At 52.1% G+C, this 18,730-nt stretch overlaps 1 protein-coding gene across 1 annotated transcript in view; it reads right to left on the bottom strand.

Moving 5' to 3' along the window:
• Window positions 1-1,396: 1,396 nt before the first annotated feature.
• Window positions 1,397-18,730, bottom strand: part of HYDIN (HYDIN axonemal central pair apparatus protein) — a 399,212-nt gene continuing 381,878 nt past the window's right edge. Inside the window, exons 82-87 of the mRNA XM_039503100.1 lie at window positions 18,197-18,409; window positions 9,611-9,774; window positions 6,735-6,885; window positions 6,170-6,400; window positions 3,604-3,828; window positions 1,397-2,745 (exon numbers count right to left, since the gene is read on the bottom strand). Coding sequence (XP_039359034.1) covers window positions 2,257-2,745; window positions 3,604-3,828; window positions 6,170-6,400; window positions 6,735-6,885; window positions 9,611-9,774; window positions 18,197-18,409 — 1,473 coding nt within the window. The 3' untranslated portion in view covers window positions 1,397-2,256. The remainder of the gene's footprint in view (window positions 2,746-3,603; window positions 3,829-6,169; window positions 6,401-6,734; window positions 6,886-9,610; window positions 9,775-18,196; window positions 18,410-18,730) is intronic.

Raw genomic sequence — 18,730 nt, 5'->3', positions numbered from 1 at the left:
TTTGCATTTATCAGCATGAATTTCCTCTGCCATGTGTTGCCCAGTCACCCAGTTTTGTGAGATCCCTTTGTAACTCTTCGCAGTCTGCTTTGGATTTAACTATCTTGACTAATTTTGTATCTGCAAATTTTATGACCTCACTGTTTACCCCTTTCTCCACAGGGGCGGCTCTAGAAATCACGCTGCCCCAAGCAGCGCGGTGCGCTGCGCCGCCCTTCCCCGGTCCCGCGGCGGGTCCCCTCTTCCCGCGGCTCCGGTTGAGCTCCTGCCGACGTGCCTGCGGCAGGTCCACCGGAGCCCGGGACTAGCGGACCTGCCGCAGTCATGCCTGCGGAGCTCAACCGAGCCGCGGGAAGACGGGACCCGCCGCAGTCATGCCTGCGGCAGGTCCGCTCGTTCCGGGCTCCGGTGGACCTGCCGCAGGCATGCCGGCGGGAGCTCCACCGGAGCCAAATGCCGCCCCCCCGGGAAACGGCCGCCCCAAGCGCCTGCTTGGTGCGCTGGGGTCTAGAGCCGCCCCTGTTTCTCCAGAGCATTTATGAATATGTTGAATAGGACCAGGGCCGGCTCCAGACCCCAGCGCGCCAAGCGCGCGCGTGGGGCGGCATTTTAACTGGAGGGCGGCAGGCGGGTCCAGCGGACCTTCCGCAGTCATGCCTGCGGGAGGTCCAACGGAGCCGCGGGACAACCGGACCTCCCGCAGGCATGACTGCGGCAGGTGCGCTGGTCCTGCGGCTCGTGTGGACCTCCCGCAGGCATGCTTGTGGAAGCTCCACCGTAGGCGCGGGACCAGCAGCACGTCTGCGGGAGGTCCCGCGGAGGCACGCCGCTCTGCTTGGGGCGGCGGAATTCGTAGAGCCGCCCCTGAATAGGACTGGGCCCAGTACAGACCCCTGGGGGACACCACTATTTACCTCTCTCCATTCTCATCTTTTATTCCTACCCTTTGTTTCCTGTCTTATAATTGACATGCCTGCAATGCTTTCGGGCTCATCTAACCAGCCTTAATTTACTTTCAGATAACAAAAGGCTTGTCATTAATCACCCGCCTCTGTTTATAAACAGACTCCTTGCTGCAAAGGCTGGGCTGCTCCCAGCTTCTGAACTCATCACATATCACACTCAAGCTGTTGCAGTTAAGAGCGCTGTCTGGGGCAAGGGTGCGTAGACCTCCCCTACGAAACTCGGGGGTGGGGAGCGCTAGAGCCCTCCCCGGCCCCCTTAAATGGCGCCCCTGCTTTGACTCCTTTCTAGATAGTCATGAAACCCCCAACTTCTCTGGATTCTTTTTCCATCCCAATTTTCCCTTGTCTTGAGGCACAGGGTGTCTGTGTGCTAACTATGGTACTATCATATTAACCAGATCCACGCCAACATATCGACCAGAATCTCTGTGTTTGCTTAACAATCTTTATTCCAAAATACATTTTCATACAACAAACAAAGAAACCACGCTGCCAACAGTCATCCTAGCCTCTGATCCCAGAGGGTGTGATCAGCTGGGAGGCATGATGGAATCCTCGTATTTCTGGGGTACAACGTGAATGTTTTCATGAACTCTGCTCTGTTGGGAAAAGCTGCAGCACCTTTGGTGGCTTGTACACAAGACATATTTTTAATAAATCCACAGTAAGTGAATCCTCCTTCAGGCAGGAAGGTTTGTACTTTGAAGGCAATATGAAGGCAATTCTATTGGTGGTTATCAACTGAGGGAGGATAAATGGACTGTCTTGACGCATGCAGTCAGACCATATACACAGATAGCTGGGATCTTCCCCACTGATCTCTATATCGTAACTTTCATATAATTTGACTAACAGATCAGTGACGCTATCAGGCCAAGGACAAGTGACACGATTGCCAGGTCACTTCAGTAGTAATGAGATCTGTTAGCCTGCTCTTTGGGAATTGTCAACAACAGCCCCTGTTATATACAGGTGAGTGTGTTCTGTGCATGCCCCATATGCAATCCTGCAGTCACCCAGTGCTTTCAGTAGGCGTGCAGATCCTATAAACATTTTCTGTACTGGCAAAAACCATGGTGAAGAGGCTCTGGTGCTGCTTTTCACTGCCAAGGCACATCTGTGTTGTAGAGCGAGTCCATTCTGTACTGAGATGGGGAGGGAAATAAAGACCGGTCAAATTCAGATCCTAGGAGATGCATGACTGCGCTTGGAGTTGCGAGTGGCTCAGCCAAGCGGGGGAAATGCCCGTTTAGGGACTGGGACACTGCTGCTCTGCATGCGTGCCACTAGGTCACTTCTCAGGGGTTATGCCCTTCAGGTAATAAACCCAGGAAATGCCTGCCCCCATGCCTGATGCCCGGGCGCAGGAGACGACCAGCTTGCTGGTGACGGGCATCTTGCTGCCAGTGGGGTTCCCCTCAAAGCAGACGGTGATGAAGATGTTCTTCTTGGAGCGTATGGTCTCAGCAGCCTTGATGGTAAAGGCTGGGTTCTCCACGTTGTAGGTGAAGGCTGTGTGCTGCAGGAACACGTTCTTGAAGGGAATGGCCGTGCTGGAGCCAGCCTTGATCTGAAAGGGGCCCTGCGGCTTGGGGGGCACTGACACGCCAAAGAGCGGGATGCTGTATTCTCCTCCGATGGGTGAAGACAGGATGAGAGTTCCTCTTGATTCACCCAGCTGGCAGGGTTCATAAGTTACGTCCACACTGACCTCTGTGCCCCCCTGAGAGCCTGCGGCTGCATTGATGATTTTATCCGTGTGGAAATCTGAACAGTCGATCTGCAAGGGGAGAGAAGGCGTCACTTAGATTTAGAGAAGGCATTTTAGCCTCTGTGGCCCAAGGTCTGACATACCCCAGAGCTCAGAAACAGCAGTAGGGTAATTTAGTATCACAGGATTCTGATACAAAATGTATGGGGGGATCTTTACCATTTACTACATGAAATTCACATTCCAGCCTCCTTCACGCGGGGCCTTTCAATGCACACAGGGACTGCTCAAACCTCCCCCTCCCAACTGAAACTCTGGGAAAGTTTGGCTCTGGGGCTGGCTTAAAGATTGTGGTTTAGGCGCCTTCTATTGCCTTGGGCAGTAACACCATGACTAACGTTGCCCACAAAAGGGGACGTCTTCCCTGTAGACTAATAGTAGCACTAGCTAGCACATCAGTAGATCTCAAAGCATTTTACAAATAGGACATTCAACCCTTTTTTACAGATGGGGAAACTGAGGCACAACGCAGGGAAGTGACTTGTCCGCAGTCATCCAGCAAGCCAGTGACTGAACCGAGACTACAGCTCAAGCCTCCAGTTCAGCGCTCTGTCCGCTAGGCCACACTGACGCCCTAAGCACCACTGCACTGCGATGGCAGCTCTGAGTGACCCCACCGGGGAAGATGGTCCCTGCAGAAGGCTCAGCTTTGGCGGGGAAGTCAGTGGGAAGGCTGGCTACATTCACCACAACCTCACCATTCCCCTGCGCTGGCCAAGCTAGGAAAGGTCCCAGCGGGGGGGGGGGGGGGGCAGAGCCGTGCTGAAGGGGCAGGTACTGCTGAAGGGGCAGGTAGACCGAGCTGCCTGCTGAACGTTTGTGCCTCCACCCCCTTACTCAGCCCCAGAGCGGCGGGGGCCTGCTCACCTTGCAGGTGTACTCCGTTCTCTGACGGGTGTAGTTAATGAACCTGGTGGTGATGCTCTGGCTGCTGCCCAGCATGGCACGGAAGTACAGCGGCTTCTCCGGCCTGGCTGCAATGGCTTTCAGGTTCAGGTCGTACTGGAAGGAGCCCAAGTCGCTGCTCTGTAGCGCCAAGCGCCCACTGACCTCCCCGACTTTTAGGGGCTGGAATTCGAACACGAGCACCCCCTGGGGGGAAGAGAGAACAACCTAGTTCAGGGGTGGGAAAACTACAGCCCGGGGGCTGCATCTGGCCCTCCAGTCATTTTAATCTGGCCCTCGAGTTCTTGCCGGGGAGCGGGGTCAGGGGCTTGCCCACTCCACGCAGCTCCCGGAAGCAGAAGCATGTCCCCCCCCTCTGGCTCCTGCGTGTAGGGGCAGCCAGGGGGCTCCTCACACTGCCCCTGCCCCAAGTGCTGCCCACGCTACTCCCATTGGCCAGGAATTGCGGCCAATGGGAGCTGTGGGACAGCGCTTGCAGACAGGGCAGCGCGCAGAGCCGCCTGGCCATGCCTCTGTGTAGGAGCTGGAGTGAGGAGAGGCTGCTGCTTCTAGGAGCTACTTGAGGTAAGCACTGCACGGAGCCTACATCCCTGACTCCCGCCATGCCCCAACCCCTGCCCCAGCCCTGATCCCCCTCCTGCCCTCCAAACCTCTCAGTCCCACCCCAGAGCCCTCACCCCCCAGCACCCCAACTCCCTGACCCAGTCCAGAGCCCCCTCCCGCACCCTGAACTCCTCATTTGTGGCCCCACCCCAGAGCCCACACCCCCAGCCAGAGCCCTCACCCCCTCCCTGGCTGTGGGTGACCATCCCCACCCTTTTTGTTAGCCAACCATGTGAGGCTAACTCTTCTCCCAGCAGCATGGGAATGGGATAATTGTCATAGACTGCAAAAGTCCATATCCCTGATCAGCCCTTGTACCCCAATCCCAACCCCAATTCTGTGAGCATGCATGGCCCACCATACAATTTCCACACACAGATGTGGCCCTCGGGCCAAAAAATTTGCCCACCCCAACCTAGTCCATCTGCGTGAGAGCAGAAATGTTAGTGCCCAGGCCAGGGATGGAAATTAGCATTTGGTGTGCTGCATCATGGACAGTCAACAGCTCTTGTAACACCCAGCGCCCCTGCAACCCAATCAGTGCTCACTTGTGTAACACCAACAGATGCTGGTTGTTGGCAGGTGGAATCAAACCTGGGACCTCTCGAGCTTAATAAATGGGCCTCTACTGCATAAAAGCCATCTGGCCCTTAACTAAGGCTGTAGAGCAGATGCATTAATCTCTCCCAGTGGTCTTGGTGCCATTAGCTGAGACAGAACACCACACCCAGGAGGTGTGTGGGTTACACTTGCTCAGCGCATTTAACATCTACAGCACCATGGGTTCACATGGTGGGCATGGGGCAGACGGGGTGTGAATTCATTAATCGATGATCATTATTTATCAATTCGTAAGACGAAATGATACACATGCACCCCAGACAGGGGGACAGAAAGCAAATAAATTGTGGAGCTAACAAAAGTTGTTTCATTGTTCTGATCACTCTGCTTGCGTGTTACATCTCTTCCCCACATCCACCCTGAGCCTGGCTCCTCAGCATTTTGGGATGGGGATTATCTTTGATAAGTCTGTACAGGCTGAGCCACAAGGGTGCGTGTCTCTAGGAATTACTGGAACGGCGATATAAAGAAGGACATTTCTGATTTCTCATACCCAGCTCTTGGGGGTGGGGGATGCATTGACGAAGTGCGTGGAGAACTGTGGCAAACCCTGTAAAGCAGCAGGGAGGGGGATGCCTGTGCCTGTCTACGTCTGTATGTTTGTGAATTAACTATTCATTTATCAGAGGGGTAGCCGTGTTTGCTGCTTTTACAGATCCAGACTAAGAGTCCTGTGGCATCTTATAAACTAACAGACGTTTTGGAGCATGAGCTTTCATGGGTGAATACGAAAGCTCATGCTCCAAAACGTCTGTTAGTCTATAAGGTGACACAGGACTCTTTGCTATTCATTGTGTCCTTCCTGCTTTGTGCAGAATCTGCCCCAGGGAAAATGAACAACTCCCCACTGGCCCGCAGAAAAAGCGGCAACATTTTCCAAAATAAAGCTGTATTCTTCATCAGCTTGTGTCCGTTTGCTCTTTGGGCGTGGGGAGCTGGGGCGGTGAAGGAGATTGGTAGAGCAGAGAGCAGCTCAACCCCACTTCCGCTGCTCTCGGCCTACCCAGAAGAAGGGTGCGGGGAGCTGGGGTGTTTAGTGCAGCCAAGGCCTGGGCCGGGGACAGAGATGGTGCTCAGAAGGGCAGGCGGAAGCCTCATGGGATTGCACTTGGAGACGCAACGGAACCAGTGCAGCGGTGAGCACAGTGATTGCTACCTGTGACAGCACTGCCCTGGAGAGGGCTGACATGGGGGCGAATGACTCAGTAGCTGGCCTTGACATTCTTGAAGGTCACAGCAATTGCGCTACTGCAGAGGGAGGACAGCAGGGGAAGCAGGTTTGCTGTGCAAGGCTCTGTCCTACCTCGGACTGGGCGGGCACAATGAACTGCGGCGGGAGGTTGACATCGGGCACTTTGCAGTCTGTAGTGAACGTTACTGGGAAGACGAGGGGGTTTTCCACCTTGACGGATGAGGACATGCTCTGCCGAACAGGGGTAACCATCTCGATGGTGCTGACCGGACCGGAAGGGATGGCCTTGAACGTGACCAGGTAGAACAAGTACTCCTGTGTCGCCTCATTGCGAAAGGTCACCTGAAATCAAGTACAAAAGAGGTAACAGTCAGATCTAGGGGAGCTGGGAGCTCCTTCTGGGCCGGGGGCTGGTTCTGGTCACAGGAGAAATGAACTCATCTTGGACTCTTCCCACCTGCCTCCCATGCACACCTGGCAGAGAACAGGTGCCCTGATCAGCTTCCAGGGGAGCTTTACTGTAGATGCCTAACTACCAGAGCAGTCTCTTCATTCTGGGCACCCAAAAGTTTCAATGTTTTGGTTTAGACTCCTAGAGACACCCACCCTCATCCCCACACACGATCAGCAGGCAACCCTTCCTTTGCAGCACCGCAGGGCCTGGGAGTGGGTCTACCTTGGCACTGAATAGTCCTTCCTTGTAGGAGAAGAAGGTGAGTTTATAGTCCTTCTTGGAGGAGGCAGGCACTTCCGTGTAATCCAGCCCCTTCAGCATGGTGGTGATGTCCAGCTTTTCTGGTTTGATCACATCCACTATCACGTGGAATCTGGGGAGAGACAAACGAGAAAGGTCAAAAGGCCTCATGTCCACTGCAAACAGCCAGACACCCGCCAGGTGGCAAACGTTTACGCAGGCTGTCTGACTGGTGCAGCTAGAGTATGTCTACACTGCAGTAGGGACACGGGCGCTGACACATGTCTACGCCCTGCTCTAACACCCACAAAGCCCTGTGACATGCACATGCAACCCTCACAACACGGGCTGACTGGCTCGTCCCAGGGTAGAGGTCTGAGCCCACGGTCCGCTGTAGTGTCACACCTGCCCACTTCCCTGAGGCTCTTGTAGCCAGGCTTGTGTTCGGATAGTCCACCAAAGCTATCCCACAATTCCTGGGCCCTGCACGGTCTGGCCCTTCTGCTCCTCAGTAGTTGATCCAACATGTGCTTTGTGGTTCCAAACCATGTGACCAGGGCCGGTTTTAGGGAAAATGGCACCCTGGGCGAACTTGCATTTTGGTGCCCCTGGCTCCTGTGCGCATGGCACCCCCCATTGCTGCTGGCTCCCGTGGGCTCCCCACCCTCCCTTCCCCCCAACCCCTGTACTGTGCCCACTTTGCCCCTAATGCCTGTTCCCCCTCCTGTACCCCTAATCCCTACACCCCCTTCATGCCCAACCTCTGCCCCCTCCTGCACCCCTCACCCCTGCACTCTGCCCCCTTCACTCCTAACTGCTGCACTCCACTCCTGAGCCCCTAACCCTGCCCTCCTGCACTCCACTCCTGTGCCCCAATCCATGCACCCCTCACCCCAACCCTGCCTCTCCATCCTGTGCCCCTAACCCCCGCATCCCCCTCTTGCACCCACGTGGGGAAACTGACCTGGATGCACAAAGCAGCTGGCACTGCAGCTCGCTCCCCCACTGGCCTGCTGCTCCTCCGCCCCTTGCAGCCCTAGGGGGCTGGGAGGCGGGGACAAGGAGCTGTCAGGGCTCCCTGCATCCAGGGCACTTTCCCTGCGGGCTGCGCAAGGGGAGGGCAGGAGAGCAGCAGCTCCTGATGCCTCAGCAGCACAGCCCAGGTGGGGAAGAGACCTGGATGCAGGGAGCCCTGGTGTGTGTGCTGAGGGGAGTGTGTGACTGTGTGTGTGTGTGTGTTGAGGAGGCAGTGTGTGAAGGAGTGTGTGTGTGGTGTGTTGTGGTGTGTTGTGTTGAGGGGAGTGTGTGTGTGCCTGAGTGAGTGACTGCGCTGTCTCTTTAAGAAATCACTCAGGATCAGGAGCCTGAACTCGGCTTGTTCACACACAAGCAGCCACCTGGGCCCCAGAGAGGCAGCAGCACACACAGATCCCCCCCGTCCTGTCACCCCAGCTTAGGGGAAATCGGGTACATGGGTGGGGGGAGGGGGACACCCCGCCATCAGCCCCCCTTCGCCCCCCGCAGAGCAGACAGGAGACACTCCCAGTGTGGAGTGGCCAGGGACGAAGGTGGTGGTGGGGGGGGGACAGGAACAGCAGCAGCTGAACATGTGCAGTGGGGGAGGGGAGGGCACCTCTGCTCTGGAGGAGTCACCCAGCTCCTAGGCTGTTCCTCCAACTACCCCTGCCCCCCGCTGCTGCTCTCCCGCCTGCCACCCCCGCTAGCCCAGCTGGCTCTCGGCAGCAGGTCAGGTGGGAATCCAATCCCCGCGCACGGCACCCCCTTGGGCGAGCTGCCCTGGGCAGGGGCCCATACGGCCCACCCCAAAGGCCGGCCCTGCATGTGACCCGTCTGAATTCTAATGAGGACGGACCAGATCCTGTCGGTTCATTTCACTGATCTATTAGAAACACAGATGGGGCCTTGTCATCCTCATCTGTAGAGTCCATTGTTATTTAACAGGCGAGGGTCTGTGGGATCTCCTGAACCCCAGGGGGAAGTGCATAAGCGCCGACACTGTGGGTGCTGCGCGGCTGGAGCACCCACGCGGAAAAATGAGCGGGTGCTCTAAACCTACCGGCAGTCAAGCTCTCCCTACCCCCCCCCCCCCCAATTGCCTCCTCCTCCCCCGAGCACGCTGCATCCCTGCTCCACCGCCTAACAGCTGTTTGGCAGTGCTTAGGACTTTCCGGAAGGGAGGGGGAGGAGTGGGGACACGGTGCACTCCGGGGGGGAGGCAGTAAAGAGGCGGAACGGGGCGGGACTTGGGGAAAGGGGTGGAGTTGGGTGGGGCGAGGGTGGGGCCAGGAGTGGGTGGGGGTCGAGCACCCACGGGCCAGAGGAGGGGCTATGAGCTAGGGCAATGGACGCCAGCTCCAGTCCCTGGAGCACAGCGCTCCTAGGCCGCAGTCCGCTCAGCCCTTGGTGTGGTATGTGATGGATCAGAGGTAGTGACTAGGCCTAAGGCTGGGTGTTATTACAGATGGCGGGGATGGGTGATGTCCCTGTGACAAGCTTGCTGAAGGCCTAATCACGTATAGTTTCTAGAAAGCTCTTGCCCTGCCAAACTGTTGGGCAAATTTCCCCCCAGCTACTACGGGGAGGGAGATGGAGTTTATTGGCATAACCCCCCCCCAAAGCAGAGCTGACTGTCAGCCAGGTCCATGCTTCCTGAGACAGGAATAAGGGCCGGTCTTAGTGCCTGCAAACTTGTGGCCTAGACATTCTCCCAGAGGCTTTCTGGGAACCCGAGTCACAGCACACACTGGCTGGTGGCTGGGAGGTGTCAGGGTAACACCAGCCTGGAAAGCCCCCCTCGGTGCTGCTGGCTGTGACCAGCTAGGCCCGGCCCAGTTTACCTTTGTGGCTTGTTCAGCCAGTTCGCGATGGGGAGCAATTCGGTGTAGGTAGTTTTGCACGGCACCTCTCGGACAATGGTCCCTGAAGACTTAGGGGGCTCTGCAGTCCCCTGCAGGAGGTACAGCAAACCTGTCCCATCGGGGAGCGGAAAGAAGATGGAGCCCTAGAGACAATGCAAAAGGTTGGTAGGTTCCCCTGCCTTCAGGGTCCCTGTTCAGCTTCTCTCCTGAGCACATACATACATGGGCCAGAGCTGCTGGTATGAGGACAACTGCTCTGTGCTGCACTGCCAGGGTAAGCCAGCCATTTCCACCAGCCCAGAAGGACGCACCCCAATGCAAGGCTGATCCTGCAGCGGTGAAGAATCAATAAAAGGGGCTCCTACTGTACCGCTCATCCCTCCTGCTGGTGTGGCAGAGGCGAGGTGGCATGGCTGGAGCCAGGGGCGGCTCTAGGAATTTCGCTGCCCCAAGCACGGCGGCACGCTGCGGGGGGCGCTCTGCCGGTCGCCGGTCCCGCGGCTCCAGTGGACCTCCTGCAGACATGCCTGCGGAGGGTCCGCTGGTCCCGCCGGCTCTGGTGAAGCATCCACAGGCACGCCTGCGGGAGGTCCACCGGAGCCGCCTGCCGCCCTCCCGGCGACCAGCAGAGCGCCCCCGCGGCATGCCGCCCCAAGCACGTGCTTGGCGCGCTGGGGTCTGGAGCCGGCCCTGGCTGGAGAAAAGCAGGCGGAGTCAGGCTGTCATTGCACCATGCTGATTCTCAGCTGTGGTACAGTCACTTTGCGGCTGTGCGCAGCTGGCAAAGGGACTGGCCGTGCTCAGAGACACAGAAGCAGCAGCGGAGTGCAAGTGAGCTGTACTCTGTGCAGATCTGCATCCCGGGTTCTGCCCCCCAAAGTCTCCAGCAGTTGCCTTAGAAGCAGTCTTGGCAGTCACCATTGCTAATAAAGCTGGGGGATGGTGAGCTTTCTCCCACGGCCCTCATTATCCCTGCCATGATGCTCCAGCTCCCAGACAAGCCTCTCTCCTGCAGATTCCCCAGGTGAGAGTGTGCAGCCTCCCTCCATCCTCACTCCTGATTTATAGCCTGCCTCCCCTGCACACCCGCCCTTCCCTTCCCTCTTCAGCACTCCCAGGGAGCTGCTAGTAGGCTGCAGACTGGCATCCTCGGACCAGCAGAAAGATTCCCCAGCAAACCTCCTTGGGGCAGCGGCTGTGACCTCCAAGTATGGGGGACATCTTGGAGAGGCCTTTTAGTGGGGCACAGTGCTTAATTCAGGCAGCAACAGCAGCTCTCTGTGAAAGCTGCCACACGTGGTGCAGTCCTGGTTCAGTAGCTCAAAGTCTGTCTACACTGTGCAGCCATACCCAAGTGAGCTCTGAGAACAATAGCAGTGATGTCTTGGCAGCATGGACTAGCAGCCAAGTCCAGTCATGATTTTATAGACCTCAGTCATATCCCTTCTCAGCCTTCTCTTTTCCAAGCTGAACAGTCCCAGGCTTTTTCCATCTCTCCTCACATGGAAGCTGATCCATACCCCTAATCATTTTTGTTGCACTTCTGAAGACATGCGGACTCACCCCTGCGGCACCTCCTGCTGGTCTCTTAGGGAATTAGCTCTGTTTCCAGCCAGGAGCGCCCTCTGCAGGCCAGTGATCCGCCTGTCCTCTGGCCACCGTGTCCCTCCCTGGACCCGGTGCCCTTTTACCTGGGGTGCTGCTCCCTAGCAGTAATCCCCTCAGTCTTAGGGTCTCCCCTCCCTGGGGAACCCCCACCCACTATTCCCACCTCACCTCAGGATCAAGCTACTGCCAGTCATTGTCTAGCCCCCACGCCCTGGGGCAGACTGAAGTATCAGCCACTCATCATAGGCAAAGGGGTCTGGACCTGCTGCCTTAGCCTACCCCTGGGCTGCCCTCTGCAACCCCCAGTACCTGTTAGCCCAATGCTAGGCCGCAGCCTGGGGCTTTCCAGGCTAGAGCTCCCCAGCCTGTCCCCAGCCCTGCTCCACTCAGGTACTCTGTCTCTAGCTCCCTGCAGCCAGGCCCTTCTCCCTCTACAAACAGAGAGAGACTGTTTGGGCTCCTGCCTCACAGCCTCTTCTAGGGGCCAGCTGGGCCTGACTGGGACTGGGAAACAGCTGAGTCTGCTTTCCCCGATCAGCCCAGGCTTCTTGCCCCAGCCCCAGCCTTCCCCCAGGGCTGTTTTTAACCCTTCAGGGCAGGAGCGGGGGTCCACCCCGCTACACCTTCTCTGTACTTTGTCCAATTCTAGTAAATCTTTTTTGAGATGAGGCCACCAGAACCGCATGCAGTAGTGGCATTATGATATGTTCTGATTATCTATCCCTTTCTTAATGGTTCCTAATATTCTGTTAGCTGCTTTGACTGCCACTGCCTATTGAGCAAATGTTTTCAGAGAACTATCAATGAAGACTCCAAGATCTCTTTCTCGACAACAGATACTTTAGACCCCATCATTTTATATGTATAGTTGGGATTATGTTTTCCAATGTGCATCACTTTGCATTGATCAACACTGAATTTCATCTGCCATTTTCTTACCCAGTTGTGCAACATCCCTTTGTAACTCTTCACAGTCAGCTTTGGACTTTTCCAGTCCATCTTGAGTAATTTTGTATTGTCTGCAAACTTTGAGACTTCACTGTTTACCCCTATTCATAAGTTGACCAGCACTGGTCCTACTACGGATACTGCTATTTTAAAACCCCAGGGGTACCCTGCTATTTACCTGTCTCCACTGTGAAAACTGACCATGTATTCCTACCTTTTGTTTCCTATCTTTGAGCCAGTTACCGATCCATGAGAGGATCTTCCATCTTATCCCATGACAGCCTACGTTGCTTACAAGCCTTTGGTGAGGACCTTGCCAAAGGCTTTCTGAAAGCCCAAGTACACTCTATCCAGTGGATCACCATTGTCCACATGCTGGTTGACACCCTCAAAGAATTCTAATGGATTGGTGAGGCATGATTTCCCTTCACAAAAGCCAGGTTGACTCTTCCTAATATACTGTTGTGAGGCTGGGCCTGAAAGGGTTAAGCAACCAGCAGGGTAAATGACCCAAATCCAACCTTTATAGACATGTTAGAAAAGTATGTAAATGTTAATTAGGGCTATTACATAGAACTAGTTACTATAGCCATGCTAAATAGACTAGCGCTTTGAAATGCAAACCTGTATTGTTAGAAAATTAGAGGTAATACTAATTGTATGTGTTTACTTAGAGCTTGCTAGAGGTTAGCCATGTAAACAGACAGTTTCCTGCTGTCAGTATAGTTTGGGGAGAGGGATAGCTCAGTGGTTTGAGCATTGGCCTGCTAAATCCAGGGGTGTGAGTTCAATCCTTAAGGGGGCCATTTAGGGAACTGGGGTAAAAAGCTGTCTGGGGATTGGTCTCACTTTGAGTAGGAGGTTGGACTAGATGACCTCCTGAGGTCCCTTCCAACCCTGATACACCTCTACCCCCATAAAGTCTCTTTTACCTGGAAAGGGTTAACAAGCTCAGTAACCTGATGAACACCTGCCCAGAGGACCAATCAAGGGACAGGATAATTTCAAATCTCTGTGGAGGGAAGCCTTTGTCTGTGTTCTTTGTTTGGAGTCAGTCTCTTTTTGGATTTAAGAGAGGCCAGTCATAGCCTTCAAGTTCTCCAAGTTTCCTGAAATAGCCTCTTCTATTCAATATAGTGAGTATTAGTTAAAAAGGCGGATTAGTCTTTTGAGTTGCTTTCTGTATTTGCAATTGTGTGTTTGCTGGATAAATTCTTTATTCCTGTTTGCTGTTACTTTGATTATTCTGAGGAGAAGGGAGGGGGAAGTCTCTCCAGGTTTATAAGTTAGACCCTGTGATATTTTCCATCCTGGTATTACAGAGATAGTGTACTTTCTTTCTTTAATAAAATCTTTTCCTTTTAGAACTTGATTGATTTCTTCCCTTGTTTGGATTTTCAGGGGAAGGGGAGGGGGAAAAGTGAATCCCTCTTTGTTTGATTCAAGGAGTTTGAATCAAGGTATCTCTCCCAAGGACAAGGGGAGGGGGAAGAAGGTGGGGGAAATGGATTATTTCCCTTTGTGCTGAGATTCAAGGTGTTTGGATCTGTGTTCCCCAGGAAAAGTTTTTGGGGGAACAGGGAGTGTGTCAGACACTTAAAACTTGACTGGTGGCAGCGAGAACCAGATCTAAACTAGGATTTTAGTTTAGAGGAGTCCATGCAGGTCCCCATCTTGTGAACGCTAAAGTTCAAAGTGGGGAATAAACCTATGACGGGGGCCATTTAGGGAACTGGGGTAAAAAGCTGTCTGGGGATTGGTCCTGCTTTGAGTAGGAGGTTGGACTAGATGACTTCCTGAGGTCCCTTCCAACCCTGATACACCTCTACCCCAATATAACACTGTCCTCAGGAGCCAAACAATCTTATCACATTATATTGAACTTGCTTTGATCCACCAGAGCATACAGCCCCGCCCCCCCAGAACGCTGCTTTGCCACATTATATCAGGGTAGAGGTGTATTCTATTGATTCAGAGATCAAAGGGGAATATTAACATTTAGATGAAATGTGGGCGTGATAACACCATTGTCTATATTTCACTTTAAAGTTTGTGGTAAATTGTCTATAAAGTGCTTAATGGATAATTACCTTAAGCTGATGAATGCAACTAATTACTCGAGTATGCATAGAAGATAGTTAGTTCTACTTCAGAGCTGCTATTCTTCACCCAAGGAACCCCTGCTGTAAAGAGGCTATCACAGCCTTCCAGAAAACGGTATAAAAACTCTTGGGACCTGATCCTTTTATCTCAGATCCGCTTGATGCTTCATGCGGGGGAAGGTTGAGTCATAAGACTGAGATCTCCAGTCCCATCTGGATCACCCTGTGTATGGAACATTGGCCTGAACCTATGGACTAATTCTAAGAACTATATGCAACTCCAAAGCTCTCTGCTATGAAACTAATCTCAGAACGGTACTCATGTCTGTATGGATACTGATCTCAGAAGAGTACTCATGTCTGTATGGATACTGATCTCAGAATGGTACTCATGTCTGTATGGATACTGATCTCAGAAGAGTACTCATGTCTGTATGGATACTGATATTTTAACCAATACTCACTCTCTTTTCTTTTTCAATAAATTTTAGTTTAGTTAACAAGTGTGTATTTGGCTATAAGCGTGTATTTGGGTAGGATCTGAAATAGTCATTAACCTGGGAGGTAATGTGTCTGATCTTTTGGGATTGGTAGAACTGACTGGGAGGGAACCCAAAGGCTGGGTTGCTTTTAAGGGAATTGTGTTTTGACTTCTGATATTATAGAAACTGTTTTGTGGCTAACTTGGTGGATCTAAGTATTGGAATAACCACCAGCTTTGGGAATTGTCTGCCCATTCTTTGCAGTTTGCCCTAATTGAATATCCTCAGTGTGGCCCCTCTGGGTCCCTGGTCACAACTGTGTTCATCTCTGTCTCTGATATTTCTCTTCTTTACTATAGTTTCAACCAATTTATCTGGTACTGAAATGAGGCTTACCAGCAATTGCCAGGATCGCCTCTGGAGCCTTTTTAAAAAATTGGCTTTACATTCCAGTCATCTGGTACAGAGGCTGATTTAAGTAATAGGTTACATACCACAGTTAGGAGTTTCATATTTGAGTTCCTTCAGAACTGGGCCCAGTGACTTATTACTGTTTAATTTATCAATTTGTTCCAAAACCTCCTCTGTTGACACCTCAACCTTGGACTGCTCCTTAGATTTGTCACCTAAAAAGAATCGCTCAGGTGTGGGGATCTCCCCCATATCCTCAGTATTGAACACCAATGCAAAGAATTCATTTAGCTTCTCCGCAGTGGCCTTGCCTTCCCTGAGTGCACCATTAGCACCTCAATCATCCCGTGGCCCCACTAATTGTTTGGCAGACTTCCTGCTTCTGTAGTTCCCCTTTCTGAAGTTAAATGCTACTGTGGGTGTTTCTTTGGTATTTTTCCTCCTAAAAGGATGTTAAATTTAATTACATTATGGTCACTATTAATGAGCGGTTCAGCTATATTCACTGAACCAAATCCTGTTCTCCACTTATGACTAAATAAAGAATTGCCTCTCCCCTGGTGTGTTCCAGGACTAGCCACTCCAAGAAGCAGTTATTAATTGTGTCTCGAAATTTTATCTCTGCATCCCATCCTGCTGTGTCATGTTCCCAGTCAATAGGGGGATAGTTGAAATCCCCCATTATTATTTGGTTTTCTGGTTTTGTAGTCTCTCTAAACTCCCTGAGCATTTCACAGTCACCATCACTATCCTGGTCAGGTGGTCCGTGGTTGGTAGTATCATAGAATCATAGAATCTCAGGGTTGGAAGGGACCTCAGGAGGTGTCTAGTCCAACCCCCTGCTCAAAGCAGGACCAAACTCAACTAAATCATCCCAGCCAGGGCTTTGTCAAGCCTGACCTTAAAAACCTCTAAGGAAGGAGATTCCACCACCTCCCTAGGTAACCCATTCCAGTTCCTCACCACCCTACTAGTGAAAAAGTTTTTCCTAATGTCCAACCTAAACCTCCCCCTCTGCAACTTGAGACCATTACTCCTTGTTCTGTCATCTTCTACCACTGAGAACAGTCTAGATCCATCCTTCCAGCAAGCATAATTCCAGTTTCTTCCTTAGTGTTTCCTTCCCAGCTCTGACACCGCAGAGCCTTGCCTGTGGCCCTGTTCCTGTTCCCATCCCGATCCCATTCCCCCTTTAGCAAAACATGATCCCAATTCCCCCACCCCCAGTCCCTGTGCCCATTCCCCCCCTTCCTGATTGAACCTGCGTTTTGCTTAGCTATTCCTTACCCAATCATTTTACTGAAATTTAACTAACCAACCCTAACATATTGTAACATGGTTATTTAACCAATTATACCCCACCACCTTCATTGGTTTACACCCAACAAAATGAATTATACAGCAGCCAGAAACAATCACAGAACCAGACAGAGACCATGCAAATAAACATACAAAACAATACATTCCTACTGCTAAATTCTTATTAAAGCATGGAATTTCTATCCATAGAGATTTGATGGTACTGATTCAGATTTTTACTATATTTGACCCTATGCTCACTTTCATCCCCTACCTGCACAACCTGCTCTGTCCTTCCGATATATTTTGTACCCTGGTATAACTGTGTCCCATTGATTAACATAATTCCACCAAGTTTCTGTGATGCCTAGTATATCAATATGCTCATTTAGTACCAGGCACTCAAGTTCACCCATTTTGGTATTTAGACTCTAGCATTTGCACACAAGCAGGTATAACATTTGTCAATCCTGTATTTAGTTGTCTGCCTTCCTGGGATGTAACTGAACTTTTTTGGTTGACTGTTTCTCTTCAGTTCCTACCTGTACTTTATCAACTTCTATCTTCTCCTCTTTACTAGGAGAATCCCCATTAATAAATCCTCCCCTATGGATGTCAGAACCATGTGCTGCTCTGCACCTGTCGGCTTTTCCCCAGCCCTTAGCTGAAAAATTGCTCTATGACCATGAGTAATTTTAATTTTACATGCCAGCAATTCGGCTCTGTTTTAGTTTAGGTGGAGCCCAGACTTCCTGTATAAGCTCCCCCTTTCCCCAAAGGATCCCCAGTTCCTAATAAATTTAAATCCCTCCTCCAAACACCATTGTCTAATCCACACATTGAGACCCTGTAGTTCTGCCTGTCTTCTCAGCTCTGTGTGCATTTCAGAGAACGCTATTGTGGAGGTCCTGGACTTCAATCTAAATTTTGCCTCCAGGTCCTCTCTCCTACTTTTCCCTATGTCATTGGTACCTACATGTACCATGATCACTGAATCCACCCCAGCACTGCAAATAAGTGTATCCAGATGTATTGAGAGGTCCGCAACCTTTGCGCCCGGCAGGCAATTCAGCATGCAGTTCTCCCAGCCATCACAAACCCAGCTATCGATATTTATAATAATTGATTTCTTCATTACTATTACCCGTCTCTCCCTAATAACTGGTGTCCCTTCTCCCAGAGGGGTCTCCTCAGTGCAAGGGATACCATGACATGATGTTGTGAAGGCCAAGACTATAACAGGGTTCAGAAAAGAACTAGGTAAGTTCATGGAGGATAGGCCCATCAATGGCTATTAGCCAGGATGGGCCGGGATGCAAAACCATGCTCTGAAGTGTCCCTAGCCTCTGTTTGCCAGAAGCTGGGAATGGGTGATGGGGATGGATCACTCCATGACTGCCTGGTCTGTTCATTCCCTCTGAAGCATCTGGCATCGGCCACTGTCAGATATGACTACTGGGGTAGAGGGACCATTGGTCTGACCCAGTGTGGCCATTCTTATGTTCTTATGACATCACCTGGAAGGATGGGGCTCATTTCAACACTCAAATCCTCTGAAAATCTTTGTTTGAAAGCTTGTAGTTGCTAATCTGATACACCGGTTACTCTCCCAGAATTAGTGCTCTGTGCTATCAGGTCTCTAGCAGTGGTTACAAAGGTCTGGTGCAACAAAAGAAATGGCTGCCAGTGCTCTCACACCTCCACAGCTCACATACCTGATGCTTCTTGTTCTCCACGTTCATGGTGAGGGGTCTGTAAGTGATCTCATAGGGCTTGTTTTGCTGATGGGCCTCTACCCTGATGAATTCAGGCCCTTTCCATTGTTCCCCCTCAATGATGGGCTGCAGGTTCCATGACTGGTTGCTCCGGTTGGACAGCATGATAGTCTGGCTGTGTTTTCCACGCACCTGACATGTGAAATTCATCACCTGCAACAGAGGAACACAGAGAGACCTCATCCCCCATAGGGAATCCATTCCATTCACCTATGGCATTGTGGTGTGGGGTGGTGCAGGTACTCCTCACCCATATGCAAAGACACGAAAGGGAGAGGTGTGGAGGACAGACAGGGAGGCAGGCTTGTATAAACACAGAAACGGAGCTCTCCCTTATAAGAGCATTTTGCAGATTTTCATGGAGGGCCCAATTCTGTAGTTCTTATTAACACAAGCAGGCCTGCTGAAGGCAGTGGGGCTACTCACTGTAAGTGCTGCAGAATGGGCAGGCATCAATTACAGTCCTCTTTGTGG

This window comes from Mauremys reevesii, linkage group 16 (genome assembly GCF_016161935.1).
Source record: "Mauremys reevesii isolate NIE-2019 linkage group 16, ASM1616193v1, whole genome shotgun sequence".
Taxonomy (NCBI): domain Eukaryota; kingdom Metazoa; phylum Chordata; order Testudines; family Geoemydidae; genus Mauremys; species Mauremys reevesii.
This window is presented reverse-complemented; position numbering and strand designations above follow the sequence as displayed.